This window comes from Grus americana, chromosome 17, assembly GCF_028858705.1.
Source record: "Grus americana isolate bGruAme1 chromosome 17, bGruAme1.mat, whole genome shotgun sequence".
Taxonomy (NCBI): domain Eukaryota; kingdom Metazoa; phylum Chordata; class Aves; order Gruiformes; family Gruidae; genus Grus; species Grus americana.
The window spans coordinates 1732174-1754615 of NC_072868.1; the positions used below are offsets into that span (position 1 = coordinate 1732174).

At 45.6% G+C, this 22442-nt stretch overlaps 1 protein-coding gene across 4 annotated transcripts in view; it reads right to left on the reverse strand.

The window, feature by feature from the left end:
• Positions 1–5337: 5337 nt before the first annotated feature.
• MMP24 (matrix metallopeptidase 24) overlaps positions 5338–22442 on the reverse strand; it is a 46694-nt gene continuing 29589 nt past the window's right edge. The window contains exons 3-6 of one of the 4 annotated variants that reach the window (XM_054845316.1): positions 11828–12042; positions 10512–10650; positions 9326–9592; positions 5338–8047 (exon numbers count right to left, since the gene is read on the reverse strand). In XM_054845316.1, the coding sequence (XP_054701291.1) occupies positions 7710–8047; positions 9326–9592; positions 10512–10650; positions 11828–12042 (959 nt within the window). In that variant the 3' untranslated portion in view covers positions 5338–7709. Of the gene's footprint in view, positions 8048–9325; positions 9593–10511; positions 10651–11827; positions 12043–22442 lie in introns of those variants that run through there. The other 3 variants (XM_054845313.1, XM_054845314.1, XM_054845315.1) reach the window with 3 other exon arrangements.

Below are 22442 nucleotides of genomic sequence, written 5' to 3' on the forward strand. Positions count from 1 at the left end.
ATTCATATGGTATGGAATACCCCTAGTGTGGGTCAGTTGTCCTGGCTGTGTCCCCTCCAGGTTCTGAAAATTAACTCTGTCCTAGCTGAAACCAGGACATTATCCATCCCTTATTCTATACCATCTAGTCATGCCCAGATCCTACACTTTCCAATTAATCACCACCACTTTCTCTGTCTTTCAGATATATATATACACACACACATATACACACACAGATAGTCCCTTAGTCTATAGGCCATCCCTCTAAAATGTCTCTTGAGTTCACTATTCATCAAAGGTCTGTCTGTGACTGTGGGCTCGCTCTGTCATAGTAGTCTCAGGGCAGGAGCGATGGTGTGTGCTATTGGATTGTTGCGGCTGCATCTGGAGCTCATGCCCATGGTCCGGGGGTTGAAGATGTTGATTTTGAGGAAGCTGCTGGGAACCAGTTATTGAAGTCAGTTCTAGTTCCATTATCACAGCACTTTGCTTGGTTTCATCAAAGTTAATCCTTCATTAATTTGGGTGACACTTACTGTGATACCACTGATAAGGCCTATAGCAATTGTAGTAGTGATGACATACAATGGCAGGGTTATTTAGCAATTAACATCATACAATTTAATTCATTGACTTTTCTCACCCAATATCAAATCCCCTTGAGGTACATGTCGGACTTCCACATCCTTCCACATCAGCCAACGTGCGCACCCAAGCTCTTCGGCAAAAGCAGTCCCGCATGTGGGTTTTCCTTTGCCCGAGGCAGGAATAACCCAAACTGTCTTCCCCAACATATTCTTCATGTGTGCTGTGGGGGCTTTATCCCCTTCTACAGTGCATGGAAGTTTTGATTGGGCAGGGCCAGCTCAATTGATAGACCCCCCCCCAGTATTAACTAACCAGGTGGCCTTTGCTAAATGTGTGTCTGTGTTTGAGGGTCCCACCACCCATTGCTCTCAGGGTAGTCTTTAGCAGTCCATTGTACCTTTTGATTTTCCTAGCGGCTGGTGCATGATAGGGGATGTGATACACCCACTCCATGACATGCTCTTTGGCCCAGGTGTCTTTGAGGTTGTTCTGGAAATGAGTTCCCTTGTCTGACTCAGTTCTTTCTGGGGTGCCATGTCACAACAGGAGTTGCTTTTCGAGGCCCAGGATAGTGTTCTGGGTGGTGGCATGGGGCATGGGATAGGTTTCCAGCCAAGGCAGCTATGTCAAAAGCCCACCGGTACCCTTTTGGGTCTATGCCAAGGATGCACGGAGCCTGTGGCCCAGTCACAATGGGGTGCTTTTGCCACTCATTCCCAGTTAGACTTACTTCAGCCTCCAACAGAGTCAACTGTTGGGATCCCCCCGTCACACCAGAAATAGATATTGGTTCCACCCCTTCATAGCTTGATGCCACTAAAGTACACTGTGCACCGGTGTCCACTAGGGCCTTGTACTCCTGTGGGTCCGGTGTGCCAAGCCATCGGATCCACACAGTCCAATAAACCCGATTGTCCCTTTCCTCCACGTGGCTGGAGGCAGGGCCCCTCTAGTCCTGCTTATCATATTCACTACTCACCTCTTGCAGAAAGGACTTAGAAGTCCCTTCAAGAGGATCATAAGTGCGATCAGGCCCTTCACTTGGTCTGGGGGGCTGCCCGGTGGAAACTGGAGCAGCATTTCTCCTGGAAGAATCCCTTAGTACAGCTGTCTTGCCTTGTAGCTCACGTACGCGTGCCCACAGGGTTGAGGTAGGCTTCCCATCCCATTTCCTCATGTCTTCTCCGTGGTCGCGCAGGTAAAACCACGGGATACCTCGTGGTGTGTATGCTCTATATCCCCTCTCTGGAGCAGAAAAACGCTTACCCCTAACAGCTGAAATACTGTACAGGTGGGGAGTAAGATATATCCTCTTTGAGTTGCTGGCCGTCCTGGGACAGTTTCTCCACAGCCGAGACGAGGGAGGAAGAAAGGCTCTCTTCATATTGCCGGAGTTGGCCAGGCACTTCGTCCACTGTGGGTGCCTCTTCACTTTTCCAGTCGATTACTGCCAGTGAGTTGGCGTACGATGATGGTGCACTTCGTACAAACTTTCACCACATGGGTCGGGTACACTGGACTTCATCGGGGTCTGTGGGCAACTGTGCGTTGTCCGGATCATAATAAACCATCTCCCGCACAGCTAATTCCCTCAGATATTGGATACCTCTCTCCATGGTGCTCCACTTGCCTGGCCGACATACGACATCTTCGCTGAAAGGATACCTTTCCCTCACACTTGACAGGAGTTGCCTCCAGAGGCTGAGGGCCTGTGCCTTCTTCCCAATTGCCTTGTCAATGCCCTCTTCCCTAGACAAGGAACCTAGCTGCTTGGCCTCCCTGCCCTCCAGTTCCAGGCTACTGGCCCCATTATCCCAGCAGCGGAGCAGCCAGGTAATAATGTGCTTGTCTGGATGGTGGCTGAAATCTTTCTGCATATACGCCTGATTACCTCTGGTTCTGGCTCTTCTTCCTGTTCTCCTGATGGTCCAGGTTCATCATCATCCCTTCCTAAGCAAAGTGATTTTTTTTTGGTGTATTTCTCCTGTATAGGGTCGACTGATACTGGGTTGGGTTTTTGGTTCAGCTGCAGTGCCTGTCGCCGGGGTTTGAGTAGTGTCGGTGCCTGTTGTGGGGGTTTGGGGATCCGCAGGGCCTGTGGGTCTGTTCTCCCTCTCTTCCCCGTGATGGTGCTGTCTACCATCAAGCAGTGTTTGGTAGATCGTGGCCAGGGCCCAGCACGGTGCGGTAAGTTGTGTCTCCTTGGAATAGCCACAACATTTTTCTTTCAAATATTCTATTCCCCTTCTGCCCCCATCTTCCCCATAGATTGGGTGCGATTATTAATCAATTCTGAGAGATGTCGTCCAAGGTATAAGCATGACAGCAATGCCGCATACAACTACCAGCTTAACCTCATGACCAGTGATGTCATCAGAAGTTGATATTACACAGTACAACAAATTATCACCTCTGGGAGAGGCAGTCAGGAATGTCAAACAGCACCGCAGGGTTTCCATACCACAGCCATGTGAACAAACAAAACGTCATTGTGACCAGTGACTATTTAACTAATATAATAAATGCATATAACAAGGTTGTTTTAACGTACTCAGGTCAGATCTGTCGTTATCACAACCCCTCGAGCCCCATGTTGGTGCCAAAAAGGGCTGTCGTGGTTCAGGCCCAGCCAGCAGCTGAGCACCACGCAGCCGCTCGCTCACCCCGCTTTTCCCGGCGGGATGGGGAGGAGAATGGGAACCCAAAGGTAAAACTTGTGGGTTGGGATAAGGACAGGTTACTGGGACAGCAAAGGGAGAGGGCAATGGCAACAACGTACTTAGAATATACAAATCGGGTGATACACAGTGCAATTTGCTCACCCCATGATGCGACAACTGCACACAGCCCATCCCAGAGCTGCTGCTCCTCCCTGGCCACCCCCCTTTATATACTGAGCATGCCGTCATATGGTATGGAATACCCCTTTGGTTAGTGTGGGTCACCTGTCCTGGCTGTGGCCCCTCCAGCTTCTTCTGAAGATTAACTCTGTCCTAGCTGAAAGCCAGGACAATCTGGAAACTAAAAACTCCAAAAGAAGCTGGGGGAAAGGAGGAGTGAGATTTTACGTTACTGCTGGTTACTTCCACGAGAACCTGCCCAGCAGTGCCAGGGCTCGCAGGTGCAGGGCCACGAGGATGAGACCCTGAGAACACCGGTGTGAAACAGTAAGGGAGAAATGACAGCTCAGGTGAGGAGTTACGGAACGGCAGAATTACAAGTGATGCACCATTGGGATGATACAGCCTGAGGCACTTAAAGCACTGCGCAACGCTTGACCGACCCTTTTAATGTGCTTTATCTCACAGGCACTCTCCGGTGGTGATGCCAAAAGAGTCTTAGTCGATAAAAACCAAGTCGTACGTGCTGCGTGTTTCTGCTGCAGGTTTTCAGGATTCTTTAAAATGCAGTTGCTGACCTATGAAGCTGTGGGTTACGTACCACGGCTATGTAACACCTTTGCACCACGTCACTTCAGGTACTACGAAGGGTTGCAGGAATGATCTGAGGAACCGCAGCTGCTTCCAGCTCTGCTGGACTGTCTGATACCATGAGAAAGGTTGGAATCAAGCCCCGGGATGGAAGTTACAGGATGGAGAAGAGTTGTCCAGAGGTTTTGAGGGAGGAATGAATGTCTTGCAAGTCAGGGGTCAGTGAAGAAGTCATAGGGTGTGTAGTTTTGGCTGCCATAGTGTGCTTTGATGTCCAAAAACTTTTGTCAGGACACTTAACAGAGGGGTTTTTTTTAAAAACCCGAGGCCTTGTGGTGTGAGATGGGTGATCCCCTTGAGGTTTAATGACTAAATACAAGTTAGGAATGGCTAAGCCCTCTCAGAGTGGAGGACTGTCTCCTGACTGTAGTGATTGTATATCCCAGCACATTTCTAACTCACCTGGAAAAATGAGCCTACTTTATTGGTGATGAAATTATTTGAAGTAGTCAAAAAAGAAAAAAAAAAAGTAGAATGGCGAGTGCAGTGTAATGTATGTGTCGTGCAGTATAGTGTATGTAGTGGGCTGCTCACTGGAGGGGCTGCAACTGCTGCGCTCGAGGTAAAATGAGCCCAGACTCCCCTCTGGCTGTACGAACGGCCACGCTGCAGGGTGGGGTGTGTCACGCCAGCAGCACAAGAGCCTCTTGCTTAGGGGATTAGAGCCGAACGAGCACGGCTGATCCCTGCTCCCCGCGGCGGCAATATGTCCTGGAGCTGCGTTTTGGGACAGGAACACGGGCACCTGTCCATGGAGCTGCTTTCGCCGTGCTGAGGGGAGGCAGGCCGCGTCGGTGCTCTGCTGACCAGGTGCTGCGTTTCTGTAGCGTGACGCAGCAAAGAGCTCAGCTGCCGGAATATTACGGCACTATCCCTTACACAACCGCTGATGTTTTGTGCCTGGATCCAGGTCACCCCAGGACTGCACAGCTGCTAATCTTCACAAAAGAGCGACGGCAGTGGCGTGAATGGGATTGTCCTCGGGGGGAGGTGCTCACCTACCTGCCCCAGCCCCCCAGCGCCAATGGGCTGGTACTCAGCCCCTAAACACCTGCACAAATACCTCACACCCCTGGAAAGCTCAAACGCGTAAAGTCGGCACCAGGAGCCAGTTACGAAGCAGTTAGAAAAGGCGCCAAAATATTCCTCTGGTTCTCTGAAGCAGAAGTTCTCTGAGGAAGGCTGAATTTTGGCAAAACAGGGCAGGCGGCTTGCCTTATTGCAGTGGGGTGCCCGGCTCCGCAAGGCAACGTGCCGCCGTCTGAGGACATGGCTCAGTTTGTACAGACCCCGGCACTGTGCTGCCTGTACAGCGTTTTGAACAGCCCCAAAAAAAAAAATCTACTTTTTGGTGGGAAGAAAAAGAAAATACAAACAAAATTAGACATTTCTCTAGGTTGTTAATTTTTTTTTTTTTAATGATGGCTGTTGGAAGTTGCTCAAAGGTTTGGGCTGTCACAGTCCCAGAAGAGATGGCAGCGTACAGATGAGTTCAATGTGCCATGTGGCTGTGGCGTTCATAGTGTGCATTCTACCACATACATAGTACACATAGCAACGTACGGAGTAGCATGTGTGGGGGATGTCTAATTAGTAGCTCCGGTTTCATTTGGTCCTTTTGCACTCCTTCACCCATCATGAGACGTTATCACATTTTTTCACTAAAATTCAAAGTTTTGCATCTACTAGCTTCTCACTTATTTTGTAATATGTTTGTAATACTTTTTTTTTAATGTTTAAACACAATAAACAGCTTGGCTATGGAAATCAATTATGAAGGACAAAATACAGTTTGAGACCACATGTTATGCAGTCCGAGTGGGCTGCACTAGAAGTATCTATTTGTCTATCCTGCTTCACCATAGCAATATTTGAGGACTAGTTAGAAATTCAGAATGCTAACAATCTTTCTGCTTCTTCATTCCTCATCATTGTAATTAGAAATATTTTTAGCATGTTTGTCATCCTTGGATTTTTTTTTTTTTTTCCACAGCTGACATTATAAAGCTGTACTTTTTCTATACTAACTGGACATTCTGTGCATTGCACTTCCATTGCACTGAATAAAATTCAGTTATAGGCAGAGGGCTTACGCTAATCACCTATTCCTTATATTGAGCGTGCAAAGCAGTTCATATGCTTACATGAATGGCACTTCTGTACAGGGCTGGACTTCACCATTACATTGCATTGCAAGAAACTCTTCTTTCACTCTTATTTAACATAATAGAAATATCAGCATCAACAACAAAATGGACTAAGTTTGTGGTTAGGACATAACATCCTAAACCATTCACATCTGTAAGAGGGATAAGCAGAAGCTACTGTTAGAGGAAGAGACTTGTGAAACGTTTACTAGCCAAAAATTCAGATATTTATCTAGCCTTTACCTGATTTTTATGTCTCTCTCAAATGTGGCTAGTGACAAATTCATTCTACTGTGTGGCATGCTTCCTTTGGCCCTTGCCAAATATTTGCCTGTGAAGAAATGAGCAAAAACAAAAAAACAAATTTCAAAGGCATACAGTGTTTGTAACATCTACAGGGACTGGATTTAGTTTTATGAACAGGCCTAATTCTTACTGTATCTATCTTGACTATTTCAGCAAAATATAATGACGATCTCACTCCAAACAAACATTTCCATTCTCCTGAAACCCAACATACAAATTCCACAATCTAGTTATACATGCCACATAACAACAATTCATCTTTTCCCAGCATCTTAACAGGGGCAGAGTGCAGTCTACGTCTATACATATTTTTCAGTATATCGGTAACCATTGGTTCATCGTTTCTCGCCGATGGGAGCTTAAAACAAGATCATGTGACATTTAAATATTTCTTTCATGAATGGCTCCCAAAACAAAAACATGTATTCCCATGACTGGTTTTTTTTTTTTTAGACCCAATTACTCTGTCTTCAGATTGTCCCAATCTAGGGCTTGATGTTACCAGGTAACATTATGGTGTCTGGTTTGGTGCTTCTCGAGCTTCTGCTCTGCACTCATTTACCTCTTTGAGTGCTTAGTGGTTCCTCATGCACTGTGCTGAGTGGCAGCGTTGATTAGTTACGAATGTACAAAACATCTGACCAGCAGGTATTGGAAAATTGCGTCCAGGTAATTCCCTGGGTTTTGTAATAAACTAAGAAGATCTTTTAGAATGGTTCAGCATCAGAATGTCTTCTGCTTATGATACTGAATTGTTCCTGTTCATAGATTTCATGATCTTAATTCATTTATGAGACAGCTATTAAAAAAATGGTTCTGTTCAGAGGTGGTTTAGCTACACTGGAGAATGCTGGGTTTAACAGGGAGCATTGGTGCAGGGAACTGAAGGAAGTTTCCTAGGTCAGTTGAAACCTGTCTTGAAGACTCTGATGTTAGCAGAGTGAGCCTGTGGAGGATGGCACACCAAGACCGACACGTGACTGAGGCAGTAAGAAGGAAAGAGGCTCCACACTGAAAGGCTGCCTGTATTTTTTCTAGTTTTCCTGCTTCTTTCGGTCCCAGGCTGTTGAAAACTTGTAGGTCACTGAAGTAGTTTTGTTTGGTAGACTTTTGAATGCATTTTTTTTCTTTTTTTTTTTTTTTTTTGTCCATAGTCCTCATCAGATCAATGAGTTGAAATGTGCAGCGGGCTGTGTCATACCCATTCCTGGACAGGTCTTTTGTAATACACAACATTTTGCTGCACCTCTTTGTTTTTAAACTGGAAGATCGTGTATACCAAGACAAGGATACACAGAGACAAAATGCAAGGGATCACAACTGCGATTGCATTTACAGTGCTAGGCACATCGTTTATTGTCACCATAATATCCACATCGTCGTGGGGGAGGCGTCTGTCTTTGCTTCGTTCAACATCCTTCTGGTTACAGCCCATCCAGTCTTTGAGGATTGACCTGGGGTAGCCTGGCTCCACGCTCAGCCTCTGGTTATCAAACTTCCAGTACTCCTTCCCTTTGTAAAAGTAGGTATAAACTAGGAGACAAAACAGAGAATATTTCTCATCACACCAGTTCCGACTGGATAAGCTGTGCTTGCGTGAGGATGTGCAGCCTGGAAGGCTGGAGGTGGCTGCCTGGGCCAACAAAACACATTCATCCAGGGCATCCCAAACCCACTGAAAAGCGAAGGTGGTTTTGCAGGTAGGATTTAAAGGAGAAGCCATAACCCTGTCTCGTGGGTGCAATGTTGCCCACAGAGCACCATTCCCCTTGGCCAAGACAAGCTGTAAATAAAAAAACCCTAATGTAAGTGTTCTGCAGTGAGTTATTTTTTACTAAAGCAACTGTAAATATGTGCTCGTCATTGCCAAGCAATTAACATAATCTGCAGAATGACAGTGTGTGCTTGGATGAGATAGTGTTTGGAGGAATACTTAAGGTTTCTGTTCACCCAACCTGAGGACGCAGATGCTGAATGAGTCCTTTTGGCCACAGAATCCAGAAGATTTGGCCTTTGTTAAGGAGCTAATAAAAGGCTGATGGTTTATGCTATGTGTTGTCTGAAGTACCCCTCACCTCCCCAGATGACGCCTTTTCTAATCACTCTCAAGTGATTAGAAAAAAAAAAAAAAAGAAAAAAGGAGAAGAGAACAGTGGTGAAAGCATTGGGTCTCCTGCATCTGTCCTCCAGCTTGGCTGGCTCTCACTGCAGTCCTCCAGCCTGGCCCAGCCGTACAGCCCTCATCTCACACCACAGCCCCAAATTTAAACACGGCCTCAACAGTACAACCCCCTTCTGTTAGTTCGTTCCCCAACTGGAAGAAGAGGAATAAATCTTCAACTCAGAGAAAGAAATGTGTTGGAAGGAGCCTCTGGAGGTCCAACCTCCTACTCAGAGCATGGCCGACTTCAAAGTACATCAGACAGGTTGGAGCCTGTAATAGAGTGACAGAACTAGCTACAGGTGAGAAACTAGAAAGAAAATGTTAAGTTATGGCATCCTCACAATCAGGGCCCAGGAAAACTCAGATAGGGATTCCTGTGGCAGCAAAAAACCAGAAGAAGTCCCCTTCCCGTTCCCCAGAGCTGGCATTACGATAATGTGGGTTAGCGGTTGAGGTACATGGGTTGGGATGAGGGTCAGGAAGGAACTCAGACTGCCGGTATTCGCAGGTGCCACTGTGACCCTAGGATTTTTGAGCCTTGATTTCTATCTCAGGAAATATTAGAAACACCCCACATCCAACAACCCACCTCCCAAGGCAGACAAGCTATTACCAATCTAATGGGCGTAATGACTGCAGATACGTACAGCCTTCTTTGCTGATAAAAGCTCCCTGTGGAGCCTGAGGGATTCCTCTCCACACGGTGATGGGCTTTGGGTATCCTGGGTCCGTTGCTCTCTTGTCCTCGTTGAACCTCCAGTACCTGTCGCCTTTGAAGAAGTAGGTTTTGCCCACTGGCTCCCAACGCAGAGCCGTGTCGATGCCTTCCCGGGGCAGACAGCTCCCCAGCTCCACCAGACTGTGTGGGTAGCCTGGCTCTGCTGTCACTTCTTTAAAAACCCAGTATTTATCTCCTAGAGATGAATGGGGACAGAAACAACAGATTTGCCTAATTAGTAGTTGAATCGATATAGATGTAAAATAGCCACAATGAACCAGAGCGTGTTGAGGACATCCTGGCTTAAATGTATTAAGCTGCTCCTCCTCTTCATTTTGAACTTGAAACCTCCTGGTTTCATTTGCTGCTCCTCAGCCTTTGCTTTGGAAGAGATGTTAAACAACCCTTTCCCATTTACCTCCTCTAGGCCAGTCATGATTTCAAAGACTCCTCTCATACCCTGTCTTTGTCATCCCTCATTCAGGCTGGAGATTTCCTTGCAGGAGGTCAGCCCATACTTTTTGATCATTTCTGTTGCCTTTCTCAAGTTTTACTGCAGTTCATTGAGCAGAGGGACTGAAGCTGCAGACATACACTCAGAAGACCAGGTACTGTGCTTTCGTACGGGGCCATGCTGACGCTTTCCAGCCACTCTTCCTTGCTTACAACTCGCTCCCACGTTACAGGATCCTCTTCAGACACTGTCACAGTGCAAGGAGCTAATGTGGGCCCCAGCATAAGGTTGGTCATTTTGTCTCTTTTGGAGACAACTGTGCAGAAATGTGGTTTGGGAGTGCCCTGTACCTGGAGAGGCCCTAATGCCCTGCCGAAGTATGTTCAAGGAGACAGGCAGGAGACTGACACTCCCTGGGAAATAGGAGCTATTTCTTGTTATGACATGGAACCCAGCTTCCACTAATCAATATTAGCTTTATACAGAGATTGTCCTGGCAAGGCCAGCTCACACTAAACTATATTTTAAAGATTAGTGGCTGCTTCAAGTGCCTCGCTGGAAAAGGACAAGAATGCAGCATACCTGTTTTCACCTTTTTCATGCCATAAAAGAAGTGTGATGTGAGGCAGGGGTGGCAGGCTTGTACTGACATGTACGGTACCTTTGAAGAAAACGAATTTTCCATCAGACCGCTCATAGGCTGCATCAATCTTTGCGGGGAGGCCTTTCCAGAACTGCTCAATTTGCATGGGATATCCCTCCTGCACTCGGTTGTTGCGCAGACGCCAGAACCAGCGATCCTGAGAAAACCAGAAGAGTCTTCAGACTGAGTATTTTTATCTTGAAGTCAAATCAGGCTGGGTGTCCAGTGTGAAGCATTACTAATCCCTGCCTAGACCCTGTAACCGTTAAAAACAGAAGTCCTGGTTCAGATGACAGCTCAGCCCAACACTGTCTCCAGGGAGGGAAGCACTTTGTGGGGAAGAAGGCAGCCAAAAGGGTGAGAAGTTGATTGCTGGTGCTGTGAAAAAGGGTGGAAAGAAGGAGAGGAAAAAGGAGCAGGAGAAAGCAAGTCCACAGTTATAAGCATTATGAACTCATTTGTGAGCGACCTCTCTGCATGTCTGAGGGTCGCACTTGTGCAACCTGGTGCTCAACTGTCAGACTCCAGGAGAGCCATACAGCCTTAACGTTACCTGGTGACTGTGTGAGGCACACAACGTCCAAAGGCACGAAGGAGTTATCGGATATCCCTTCAGATATGAGATCATTAGTTAAAGCTGTAGTGGATGCTCAGGGATGAGTAAGAGCAGGACAGAGACTTCTCCCAGATACTGTCCCAACCTTTAACTATTTTGAATTCAGGCATTTTCTGCAACTGATGTGGTTTGTCCATTTAATGACCTTCAACATACCCCTCTCCACATTCACATCCATTGGGTAGAGGGAAAGCTACAGGTATTTTGGGAACGGGACCATGGATCTCCATATTCAAGGCACTCTAACGTGGGTTGTTGAGCAAAGCCTCTCCCTCCTCCCGGGCTGTAGTTTATAAGGAAGGTTAACTCAAACTCCCCAAGAGCTTCAGGTAGGCCAAGTGCTCCCTGAAGCCCAGGGTTCAGTGCATGCCATCTCTGGAGGCAACGAGGCTTAATCCCTTGTTAGGTACTGGTATTGCTTTCTGGCTTTGCAGGTGGCTCCTCTCTGAGTTTGATGATGTCTGAAGTCTCTGCCAGTGCATCCAGTTCACATTTTGGTGCACAGGCTGCCTGGGCATTTTGTGAATCCCGTCAGACACTTTCAAATATTACTGAGCCAATCTGCATACATTTCCTTCTAATACTGCTCATTCATCAGCCTCAGAGGAACAGAGCTATTTTCACAGACATTTCAAATCTCACTGCCTTATACTTCTATTAATCTTTTCCAGCAATAAAATTAAATAAAGACTCATGGGTAAGCAGGAATTCTTAGTACCTTGAAAACAAACATTTCTCCTCTAAAGAGAGCCACGGTATTAAAGTTGCCATCACAGATGTTCGGTTTCGTGCCAGGAAGAGATGGCCTATCACCCAGAGGAGGACTAGGGGGTCTTGGCTGTCTCTCGTGTTTTCTTTCCGAAGTGGAGTGAATTCTGTGAACAGGAAGAGTCGGTAAAGGCCTGGTTGGCTCCAGGGGCTCAACAGGAGGACCTAGAAGTGAAAAGAAAAATGTTTAGCAAAGTGGACGAGTTTGGATTTTCTGTGCTTCCCTCGTAGGTTTAAAAAGGCAACAGGCTGGATGAATAGCATTGCGAGGAATTTACATACTCCTTATGCAGAGCTCATTCCCTAGAAATGGGGAGCAGAACGAGATGCATCCACAGGTGAAAGATGTCCCAAAACAGATGAGCGATAAGAACTGAAGAAGAGCCAGTATGTTTTTGTAGGTCTTCCCAAGGAGGCTGGAGCTAAAAGGAAGGAGGAGCCACATCAATCACGTTCCCAACTGAAATGTAAGGTAATAATCCTTGAATAGAAATGTTTAGTAGACCATAACAAAAACCCCCAAAACAAAAAAAACCAAACCAAACAAAAAACCAAAAACCAAAGCACACCATTGGTGTGAAAACCAATGCTACCATCTAAGGGGAACCACAGGGGGATTTAGAAATTAGAAAGCAATTATTTTATTACAGTTTAGTCACCAATCTTTGCTTTCAGAACACCATGGGAGCTCTGATGAACAGCTGTGGTGAGGGACCATGCTCTCGTTAAAATGATGCCCCCCACAAACACAGCTCTCCCCTTCGATCCTTACCCAGCTCAGCTTTGAGATCTGACAAGTCTGCAGGAATGTAAAGAGATATAAAAATATAAGTGACTTAGACTTGGAGCAGAGGTCTGCTTTTAAACTGACTCTGCCATAGAGTGATTTCATTAACAGTGATAAAATCTGGACCAAATCTAATTAAAAGAGTCATAGATTTCTTGATTCTTCTCAGAGAAGGCCACGAGTTAGTATGGCAATAAGCAGAAGGCTACTGGAAGCAAGAGTTTTTGACAAGTTTTATATCTGATGTAATCAAATGGGATTTGATTATTTATTTGCATGGATTACGGTTTCAATCTCTTTCTGAACAGTGCTGTCGAAGGGGCTATGTGGAGACATCGCAGGACAAACCTGCACCAGTGGGCAGAATGGGGCTGACTCTCATGGTTGCTAAATCAGTCTGGTTTAGGGGTTGAGCAGCACGGCTGATGTGCTTCATGCCAGCTGGGATTATCGACCACTTCCACCGGACAAGGGTCATCCTCCCAGGCTGAAAGAGAGGTACCCTCTTGTGGGTGATTGCTTTGCCCATACTCAGAGAAGGAATTTATGAGTAAGGATTTAGATGCGGGATTAGAAGAGGACTTTTGCAGATAAATATTTTGAACGACGCTGCCTGAAATGATGGTTAGGTGCCCAAGTCCCCATGTCAACTTAGCTCTTAAATGCTACATTTTCAAAGGGTTCCTATAATGAATGAGTGCTTAACACGTCCTGGAAGGGTGACTGGGTTAGTGAAAATCATCACAGCTTGTGACACAGAAGTTACCAAAGAAAGCCATCATATTTAATTGTTATTAAAGTGTAACAGTAAGAATCTTGTGTGCAGGTTTCATGGTTATTATGTTCAGAAAGTACCACTTAGATAATATAATCCAACTGCCAGCAGTGCCAGGCCAGAAACCTCCACCTGTGAGTCCTGCGATGAGCCCAGTGCTTCTGGTGCAGATACAGCACATTTTCCAGATTTCAGGCCATAGAAAATCCTCTATAATGCACAGGAAATTATTCCACTGGTTAAACCCTGCCACCGCTAAAGTCTATGTCTTGCCTATTGTCTGAGTTTGTGCAGCTTTAGATTCAGTATTCTTCTTTTCTCTAGTGTCTCAACATGCAATCATTTACAGACCTCGATGAGGCTGCTTTTTAAATTCTCCTTAATGAGCTAAATAGACCAGTTCCTTCTGGCTGTTGCTGCAATGTCAAGATCTTTTGGTTTCAAGATCTTGAGGCTTATTCTTACAGCTCTTTTCTAAATCTTTTCAAATGGATCATTATATTTCTTCAAGGTGACTGCTTCCCATATGATATTTTGTGTCACATGCAATTTTTATTAGCAACTATTTTTATTGACTTTTATTCCAGAACTTTAATAAAAGACATCAAATATTGCTCACAGAAATGCTTTAGATGAGGATTCTCTGTTGTTAATTATTCTTGGAAAGCTGTCTACACGAAATGGATAAAAATATACTGGTACTATGGATTTCTCATCCCTCTCCATTCTTAGCTGTTCAGTGCCCACTCTCTTAAAGAAAATAAAAGTGCTTTTAAATAAAATTCCCAAACTGTGATATTGCTACTGCTAGTGAGCTGTGAATTTTCCCCAAATGGTATGGAGCAAAGGTCTCCAGACATTGCCTGTCATAGGAGCAACAGGGTTGGACCCCCTTGTTAGCCAGGCAATATGAGTGCAGTTACACTGGCGTTTCAGTTCAGCTCAGGAGTGTGCTTTTGAAGAGATGCTCCATCATTTGCAACTTCTATGCTTAGATTCACACTGAAGTTCATGAAATGCATTCTTTCTGGACAAAGCTAAACTTGAAGATGCACTTCTGGAGCACATCTAGGATCTGCAGCTGCAAGCAGGTATCACAGGGCACAGCTAGAGCTAATCCACAATAACCACTTCCTTCCCCGAAATGCATACAGAGCGGGTGTCAAGTCCTCGGCACTCTAGTTACTTAACGCCATCCCTAAATACTGCTGTATCTACAGATGGGCTACTACTATTCTTGCTAGCAGCCATACACATGGTTTGCTAATACAGCCACAGGCAACTTATTGTGGTGTGCAGCACACGGGCTGTGCAAAGGCATCGCTTCCAACAAGCGGCACACTAGCTGGCACTTCTGGTTCAGGCTGGAAGGCTCACGGAGGTAGGACTGACTTGGTACAGTGGGATATGCTGCAGAGGAAGGGATGGGAATCTTACACAAAGCAAGGCAGGGTTCTGGTTTGTTCCAATGGGACATGGAAGCACAGTGTTCAGCTCTTGCTTTGGCGAATTAAAGGAGCATGAAACCGGTAACCTGTTTTGGCTGCCAAAAATGGCACGTGGTGCCAGTTACAGTACCTGAATAAATTAAGTTTGAAAAGTAGTAATCTACATGCTTGGTGAAGGTAGGAAATGCTGGCATTAAGGAAAAGTAAGTCTTGACTAGGACCTAAGCAAGGAAACAAGCAGTGGTGACTGCACACTGCAGGTCTCTCATTAAACAGCAGTGTGATCCTTTTACTCTTGTGCTGCCATCCGCATGGCTCTGAGTGGATGTGTTTTGTAAATAACATATTGAAAAAACTGTAATACACATCCTATGTGAGAGGATTCCCCTGCCAGCAGACTGATACAAGGATTAGCTTTCTGATTGAGACTATAGCGTGCTGCTACAGAAGCACAAGAGAGGGGTAGCTGTTTGTTCCCTCCCCTTTGCAAGAGGCTAACGCTGCCGTGCACTGTCCAATTCAGTGCATTTCTGTTCCATGTGTGGATCAGAAAAGCCTCTTTGGTGGTCAGTTTAATTGATCCAGTGGAGCAATTTCATCAGACAGCTATTTGGTAGTTTGCAGAAGACCGTTACCAGTTCCAGCACAGGATAGATCCCTGTGTTGTGAGAGGCAGCTAGCAGCAAATTCACAACGTGACCGTAAGGAGGACTCCAAGGAGCACTGTTGCCTTTAAACAGGGTGAGATGTGTGACAATCTGCAATGCAGAGGCACACCTGCTGTCAGAGGGAATTGTCTGGGAGGGACCCAAGAAGTCACTCTGTGTTATGTATTCAAACTGCTCGCTGGAAAGACAGAGAGCGAAAGAGAGTGATTGCCAAGTCGGGGCGGTTCTGCTTCTCAGGCACAGCAAATGGATAGAGATACTCAAATCAACAGCAGTTCTGGATTTCCAGAAATAACAAGCCAAAAACTCTGCACTTTGAGAGCAGAAGAGAGCAAGAGTAGAATTTTATAGAGATGACCATGAGCAGTGGCATGAGGACATGACATTAATTTTTTCCCCTTCTCTTTAAAAGGAAAAAAGGGTGAGACAGGCGTAATATCCAAAGAAAATTATGATTAATGTGTCTGATGGGTCAGAAAGACAAACAGAATGTGACAGTGAGGTGCAGAATAGGGACTATAGTATTGTGCTCATGTGCTAGAAATTTAACATCTCATGCATGATGGGAGTTATTAACGATTCGCACTCTCTTCACAAGTGAGGACCGCTCATATACCAGGTTGCAGCCTGCCCTGCCCCTGCTGCAGGACAGCAGCCATGTTCAACTCTCTCATATTCCACTTGGCTCTCACAGCCTTCTGTAGAGAAGAGGAGAGCTAAAATACCCCCTGCAGCCCAGGCGACTGGTGTAAAGGGTTTAATTAGCCCTAAGATGCCACTGAAACAGAATGCTGTAAACTTGCAAGGCAGAAGCAGTTGTACACACCGTGGTCAGGATGGTGCAAATCAGCAATGATTCAGGTGAACCACAGATTTGCATTAACTGAAACATTTGGTAGAGCAGTGGAAAGAGATCACGAGTCAGGACCAACAACGGAAGCTGGGCCACTATACGTACTCACTGCTTGCAAGGGCCAAACTAGCACTGGCATATTGATCTGAAGGAGGTACTGACAACGCTTCCCACGCGCTTTGCAGGTGGTACTGCAACTTGCTTGGATGCAGACTTTGTCATTTCACTTAAAATATTCCTTTTACTGTCTTTCCCTGCCAGCCATGGATTTTTCCTTGTTATCTTTTGTTTCTCTTCTTGTTTTTATGCATTCTGGGCCTTCTAATTTATCCTGATTGAAGTCTTGTCTCCTCTTGAGGTTATACAGATTGCATTTTTATTTTTAATTGCTGCCTTCACTTTGCTACTGAGTGAGGATGGACTCACAGCTAAAGCTAGAAGGTAATCCTACAGTCACACACATGCAAAGAGCAGAGGGGCACACATACAACACGAAAATCCTTGGGTCCAAGTGCTAGGCAGGCAGAATTTGGTCTACAGTCAGGGGGATGGAAAGCAGAAGCACAGCCTGTCCGCTGCTGAAGAAAGATGCCACTTTGTAAGACCTAAGCCACTTCAGAGCACAACCTGGCATGAAAGCAGCATGAACAGACCCTATACAGTTTGACAGTCGTTACTATTTCCAGAATCTCATCACGGTAACCTGCCTCCAAAACAGATGGCTAAAGGCAGGATATATAACAGGTTTATCAGCAGCAGAGATGACCGTGTGAACAAAGAGTTACTTAGGAGATGCTGGCACCTTGGTATTTATTACAGGAACTGATTACACCCACCATTGATATAACTAACCAGGCAGCACTGCACGCAAATCACAGCCTCTATCACTCGTTTCCAAGCAACTTCAGAGAATTAGTCAGAGCAAATCTCATTGAGAGAAAAATTAAGTGAGAGAGGCTATTGCATGGGTCTGCAATTGGGCCTGAACCCGGTCACCTAATTATTGCGTGTGATCCCAGCACCGGAGCCAAACCCACCCTCAGGGCTGAACCTGCAGCCACTTCCACACGAGAAGCAGGTAAGAAACCTCCTGGAGCTGGAAACTCTACGTTCTGGAGGGAAGCAACTTGCTGGGACTTTACAGACACTGTGTGAGGAAGAAGGCTTTCTTCCTCTCTATCACAACCAAGGCAAAGAATGTCAGAAAGCTTTTGGGTCACAGCAGATCACCTTCAGAGTGTGACTTCCGCCACTGGCACTTAGCCTCCTCCCTTCATGCTTCCTCTGTCGCAGACCATCTGAATACCAAGGTGACCTGTGAAGATAACACAGAGAGAGGAGGCATTTAGGAGCCACTGTGTCGATAGTTGAGGACAAAATATAATGGTACTGTCCTCCTGGCTATTGACAGAGTGTTCCCTCAACTGCACAACACCTGCCTGGAGGCTCAGCATCTTGCATGGCTCAGCATCCATCACAGCCAGCTCTGCGCGAGCCAGGTGGCTCTCCAAGCCTGCCAGTCCAGAGGACACCCTTTGTTTCAGATCAAGGGAGACAACGATCCACCTGCAAACAAAAGCCTGTCTTTATCTTCTTAATATTCACTCCAAGAATAAAACTGTCATCCAGACTACAGGCAGGCATTATGCTTTGAATAACATACAGGGGTTTTTTGGTTGTAAAAAGCTGAGCTGCCTGCACGTTTCTGCAGGACTGTGCAGGTACATAGGAAAGGTTCCTCAGCTTCAAATCGAAATGTGTGAGCCAAATGAGCCAGGGAGAGTGAGAGAAACCCACCTGGCTGCTCTGCTGGCTCCAGGGCAGTGGAGAGAGGTCCATGTTCATATGAAATGAGCTAGCTGACAACAAGCTATCTCAGGGACAAGAGATGGTCCATCCACAACAGCCCAGAGCTCAGGAAGGACTCATTTCCCTTGCTCACTTGCTAAACCCGTCCACAGAGTACTTTGCACTTCTGGGGTTAGACTTCAGCAGTGAAGTGAATTAGTTATTTCAGTTAGTTTGGGTTTCCTTGCCACAGTGCGCTACAGTCTGCAGAACAAGGCCCAGCACCCACAGCATACCCAACGGTTGGACAGTTGAAGCCCTCATGATCATCACTGGGTGGCAGGGTTGCTTCAACCCTTCTCACAAAGACATTCTACTCTGAACGACCAACTGCCACCCAGGTGATTAACCTGCATTAACCTGGAAGACAAGCATCCATGGCTGAAATTATTGCTCTAAGCCAAAGGGAATGCTCTCCTGGCTTCTGTAATGAGGCGATTCACCTTGCGGTTGGGTTCTCTGCTTTGGGTGTGAGAAAACTGGGTCCAAAATTCCCAGGCTTAGGCAGGCAAATGATGAGAGTTCGGGGCTCTGCAAGATGCTCCAGCTGTGGTTTTTGCAGCCCAGTTCCTCTCTGGAAAAACTCTAAGAAGCCTGATGTCTGCCCCACTGCAAAACAGAGTATTTTTTTATATTCAGAAAGATCTGTAGGATGACAGAAGTATTTCACATCCAGCCATAACATAAAGCAGTGTTTCTCCATCAGCTGAGAAACCTCCCAAGAGAGGTGGGCTGCCCCTCAACTCCAGCTTCATCAGGAAGCAGCTGATCAGCATGATCAGCTCCCTCCTCTCACACCCAGTGTGTACAGCTCCAGGACTGATGTGGGCATGGGTGAATCCCTGTGTCATGGCAGAGTCCTCCACGTGTCAGGTGGACCCCAAGGACAGCACCAGGAACCAGGCAGTTATTCCCTGCCTGTTTTTTGGAGGAAAGGGAATGAAGATCTGGCATGTGAGACTCATGGGATGCAGCATGTACGCTGACTGGGAGCTCTTCCCTTGAGCTGCAGAAAAGTTGTGTGAGGTTGACACGTCCTCAGTGAGATTTGGGAGGACCCAGATCCTTGAGGTTGTCTCCAGGCTTAATGATTTGGTCTGTCTTTGAGTGATTAGGAGATCTTTCCTTTGTGACCTTAGGCTTTGAAAGGACCTTGAAGATAATGACCTGGTTTACCAGCTCCAGGCTTCTGTGTGGACATAAGTTTTTCCTACACACCATGTCAACCTCTCTGCTCCCCAGGCACAGTGTCAGAAGAATCACTCCTAACATGAGAGGCTGCTTCACAGCCTACTGCAAAAGGGTACTTGAGCAGGACGTGAAGAACAGGAGATCCAGTGCTGAAGGATGATCAGCTCAGGCTGTGTGACAAAGCCATGGCTAAGTGTGTCTCCTCTCTCCATCTGCATGCAGCCCTGACTTCAACACTAGCAAAATTAAAAGAGCAGTCAACCGGCTATCCCGGGGACCTACATAATGGTATTATTTCCAATTTAATTCCTTCCTGGGCACGTCACTTGTGACATGGGCACATAAGTACATGTCTGAAAATGGCATGTAAAGAACAGTCATGATATATCCCTCATTTTGTCAAGGAACATGCTACAAGAAGCATCTATCAGAAGATGGAAATACTGCTGACTTTTCTTACAGTCTACTCTGCCACACACAGTGAGCTCCTGGCCTTTTCATCCTTAACCATAAGTGGAAATAACGTTTTAAACATTGACCTTACACTAACCAGCATGAAGCACAAACAAGAGTTCACATCGCCTACTGTCTCTTTAGGTGAGTTTTGAAATAAATCCAGCAGAAAATAACTTAATAATTCAACAAATCATTATATGACAGATTTAGACATATTTCTTTTCTAATGGATAAGCACAAATACGACATAAAAATACATTTTAAATGCATCAGTCTCAAAAGGAGACAAAATGGACTTAAGCTTTAGTAGAGCCTCTGTTCTTTGTTCTAGCAACTTCAGTGGAATGAAAAATTGGAAGTTTTAATTGAATTTATTGTTTACAAAGGATGCTACAGGCAAGGCAGTGGCTCTGGCTCTATGACTTATTTTGCATAGCAGGTTCTTAAATAATATGTATTGAGCACATGCTGCTGCACTGTAGAGAACGTCAAAGCAGCAAGCAAGCAGGAGGTTTTGATTTTTGGACAGGTGCTCTGGTAGATGGGCTTGTGGCTTTCCCAAGGCACAACAAAGCAAATTGGCACTGTGGAAATAAAACACATTAGTTGAATGCTCCTGCTAAAGCTACAAGAAGGATATTTCACCAGTCCCTTCTCAGTTGTAAGAAGCTCAGATGAAAGGATCTGTTCTCATATCTCCAGTTCCAGGGAGAAACATAACCTGCATTTTCCATCTTTCTTTTGTAAACCATCAGAGTGAAACCTAGTTTTAAACTACACTTTAGTTTTTGGACCTTAACTCTGTGTTAAGGGCTGAAATCTCTTTCTGGGGAATCAAAGCTCCTACTGCAGAAGCTGCTCCTTCTTCTCCCCACAGGACTAGTTATGTCTACAACCACCACCACCATCCCCAACCCACTCCAGTTCAAAGGCCTCAGAGAAGAGCCTTGCGTGATTCCACGATAGTCGACAAACTAATTCCTAATTACTACCTGCACCAGGTAATAGTTCATTCACACTGTTTTTTTGAAGCTGAGTTAAAATTTTAAGCATATTATATTGCATACAGAGAATCTTAACATAGTATGTGGTTAAAGTTTAATGTCACTACGTAAGTGAAAAATAAGTGGAAGGGTAGCGGTGCTGCTGCCAAGCCGTGGGCAGTGCAGTACTGAGCTCTCTGCTCTGCCATAGCTGTGCAGTGCTCTCACAAACTGTCAAGGCCCTGTGGACACCAGTAAGTCTTAATGGCCCTGACCAGCATCACCCCGTACCTCCAGCCCACCCATGGGCCCAGGAGCCCCATGTCAGCTCAGCCCTGGGCACTGGGTCCCTGCCCGAGCTGCGCGGGGGGAGCGCTGGTCCCTAGCTCAGCCACAGCTGATAGTGGCTTGACCCACAAATGTGAAGAAGCATGGCTGTCAATTCCTTATCTGCTCCCTTTCCAAAAAGCTATCTGAAAACAGAGAAACCAGTAATTTTTTTTCTTAATTGCACTTTCACTGTCAGTGATAAATTAAGGTGGGTTTTTTTCTTTCTGATTAGTCAAAGTTCACAGGAACTAAATCAACATCTCAAAATAGAAACAGCATAATAACATTTTAGCAGCTTTCAAAAATGAAAACTTAGGTATATTATTTAATGAAAGTTTAATACTTACTCCCCCAGTACTTTATTTCAAAACCATCCAGAGTCTCTGTTATCCTGAGTATTTGAATATATACTATGTTAAAGTATGCATAATTAAATTATACCATAGGACAACTGCCATGCAACTTCATCTTAGTAATGAACAATAAAGAGAAATCTTCAGCTGCACTAAAGGGAAGAGCCAGTTCCCCTGGGTGTACTTCAAGCCATCTTCTTTTAAATGTTGGACCTAACTTGGATATCTGCCTTACAGTGAGGATGAACTGCTCTCTACAAATGCCTGGTTTTTTCCCATTGCCCAGACAGGAGTCAGAGAAGCTAGCCCAGAAAGAGATTTCTTTTCTTTAGGCATCTACATTTGAATAAATGAATCTCATTCCAATCACAAAAACCAAACAAACAAGAAACCCCAACCCCCAGACTCAAACAACTGACATACGTTTTAGACCTCTAAAATCTTGCTGTACTGCTTTAGAGTCTGATAAGTCTTGGCACAAATTCTATTAGCAGTAATTTAAAATTCACTGGCAGATCACTGATGCAAATGTTGACTAGTGTCAGGTCTGCCACTGATCCCAGCAGCAATCCCTTTGAAACACCAGCTTTCCCACTGACAACCATCTTCTTGCAAGTTTTTTCCCCAGGTCTAATTCATATAATTTCTGCTCTACTGGTACTGGGAGCTAATATTTGACTCCAGATGTCCAGCAGCTGCAAATGCTGCATAGCTACATAGCATAGTTGTTCTATGCTGCATTTATTAAGTAACTTTTACTTTCCTCAAAGAATGAAATCAGGGATGTTTCACAAAACCTGTTTTCCATGGACTGCCACAGACTGTATCCATTACCACCTTCTAGCGCAGCCTCCCCTTGACCGTGGCTCCTAA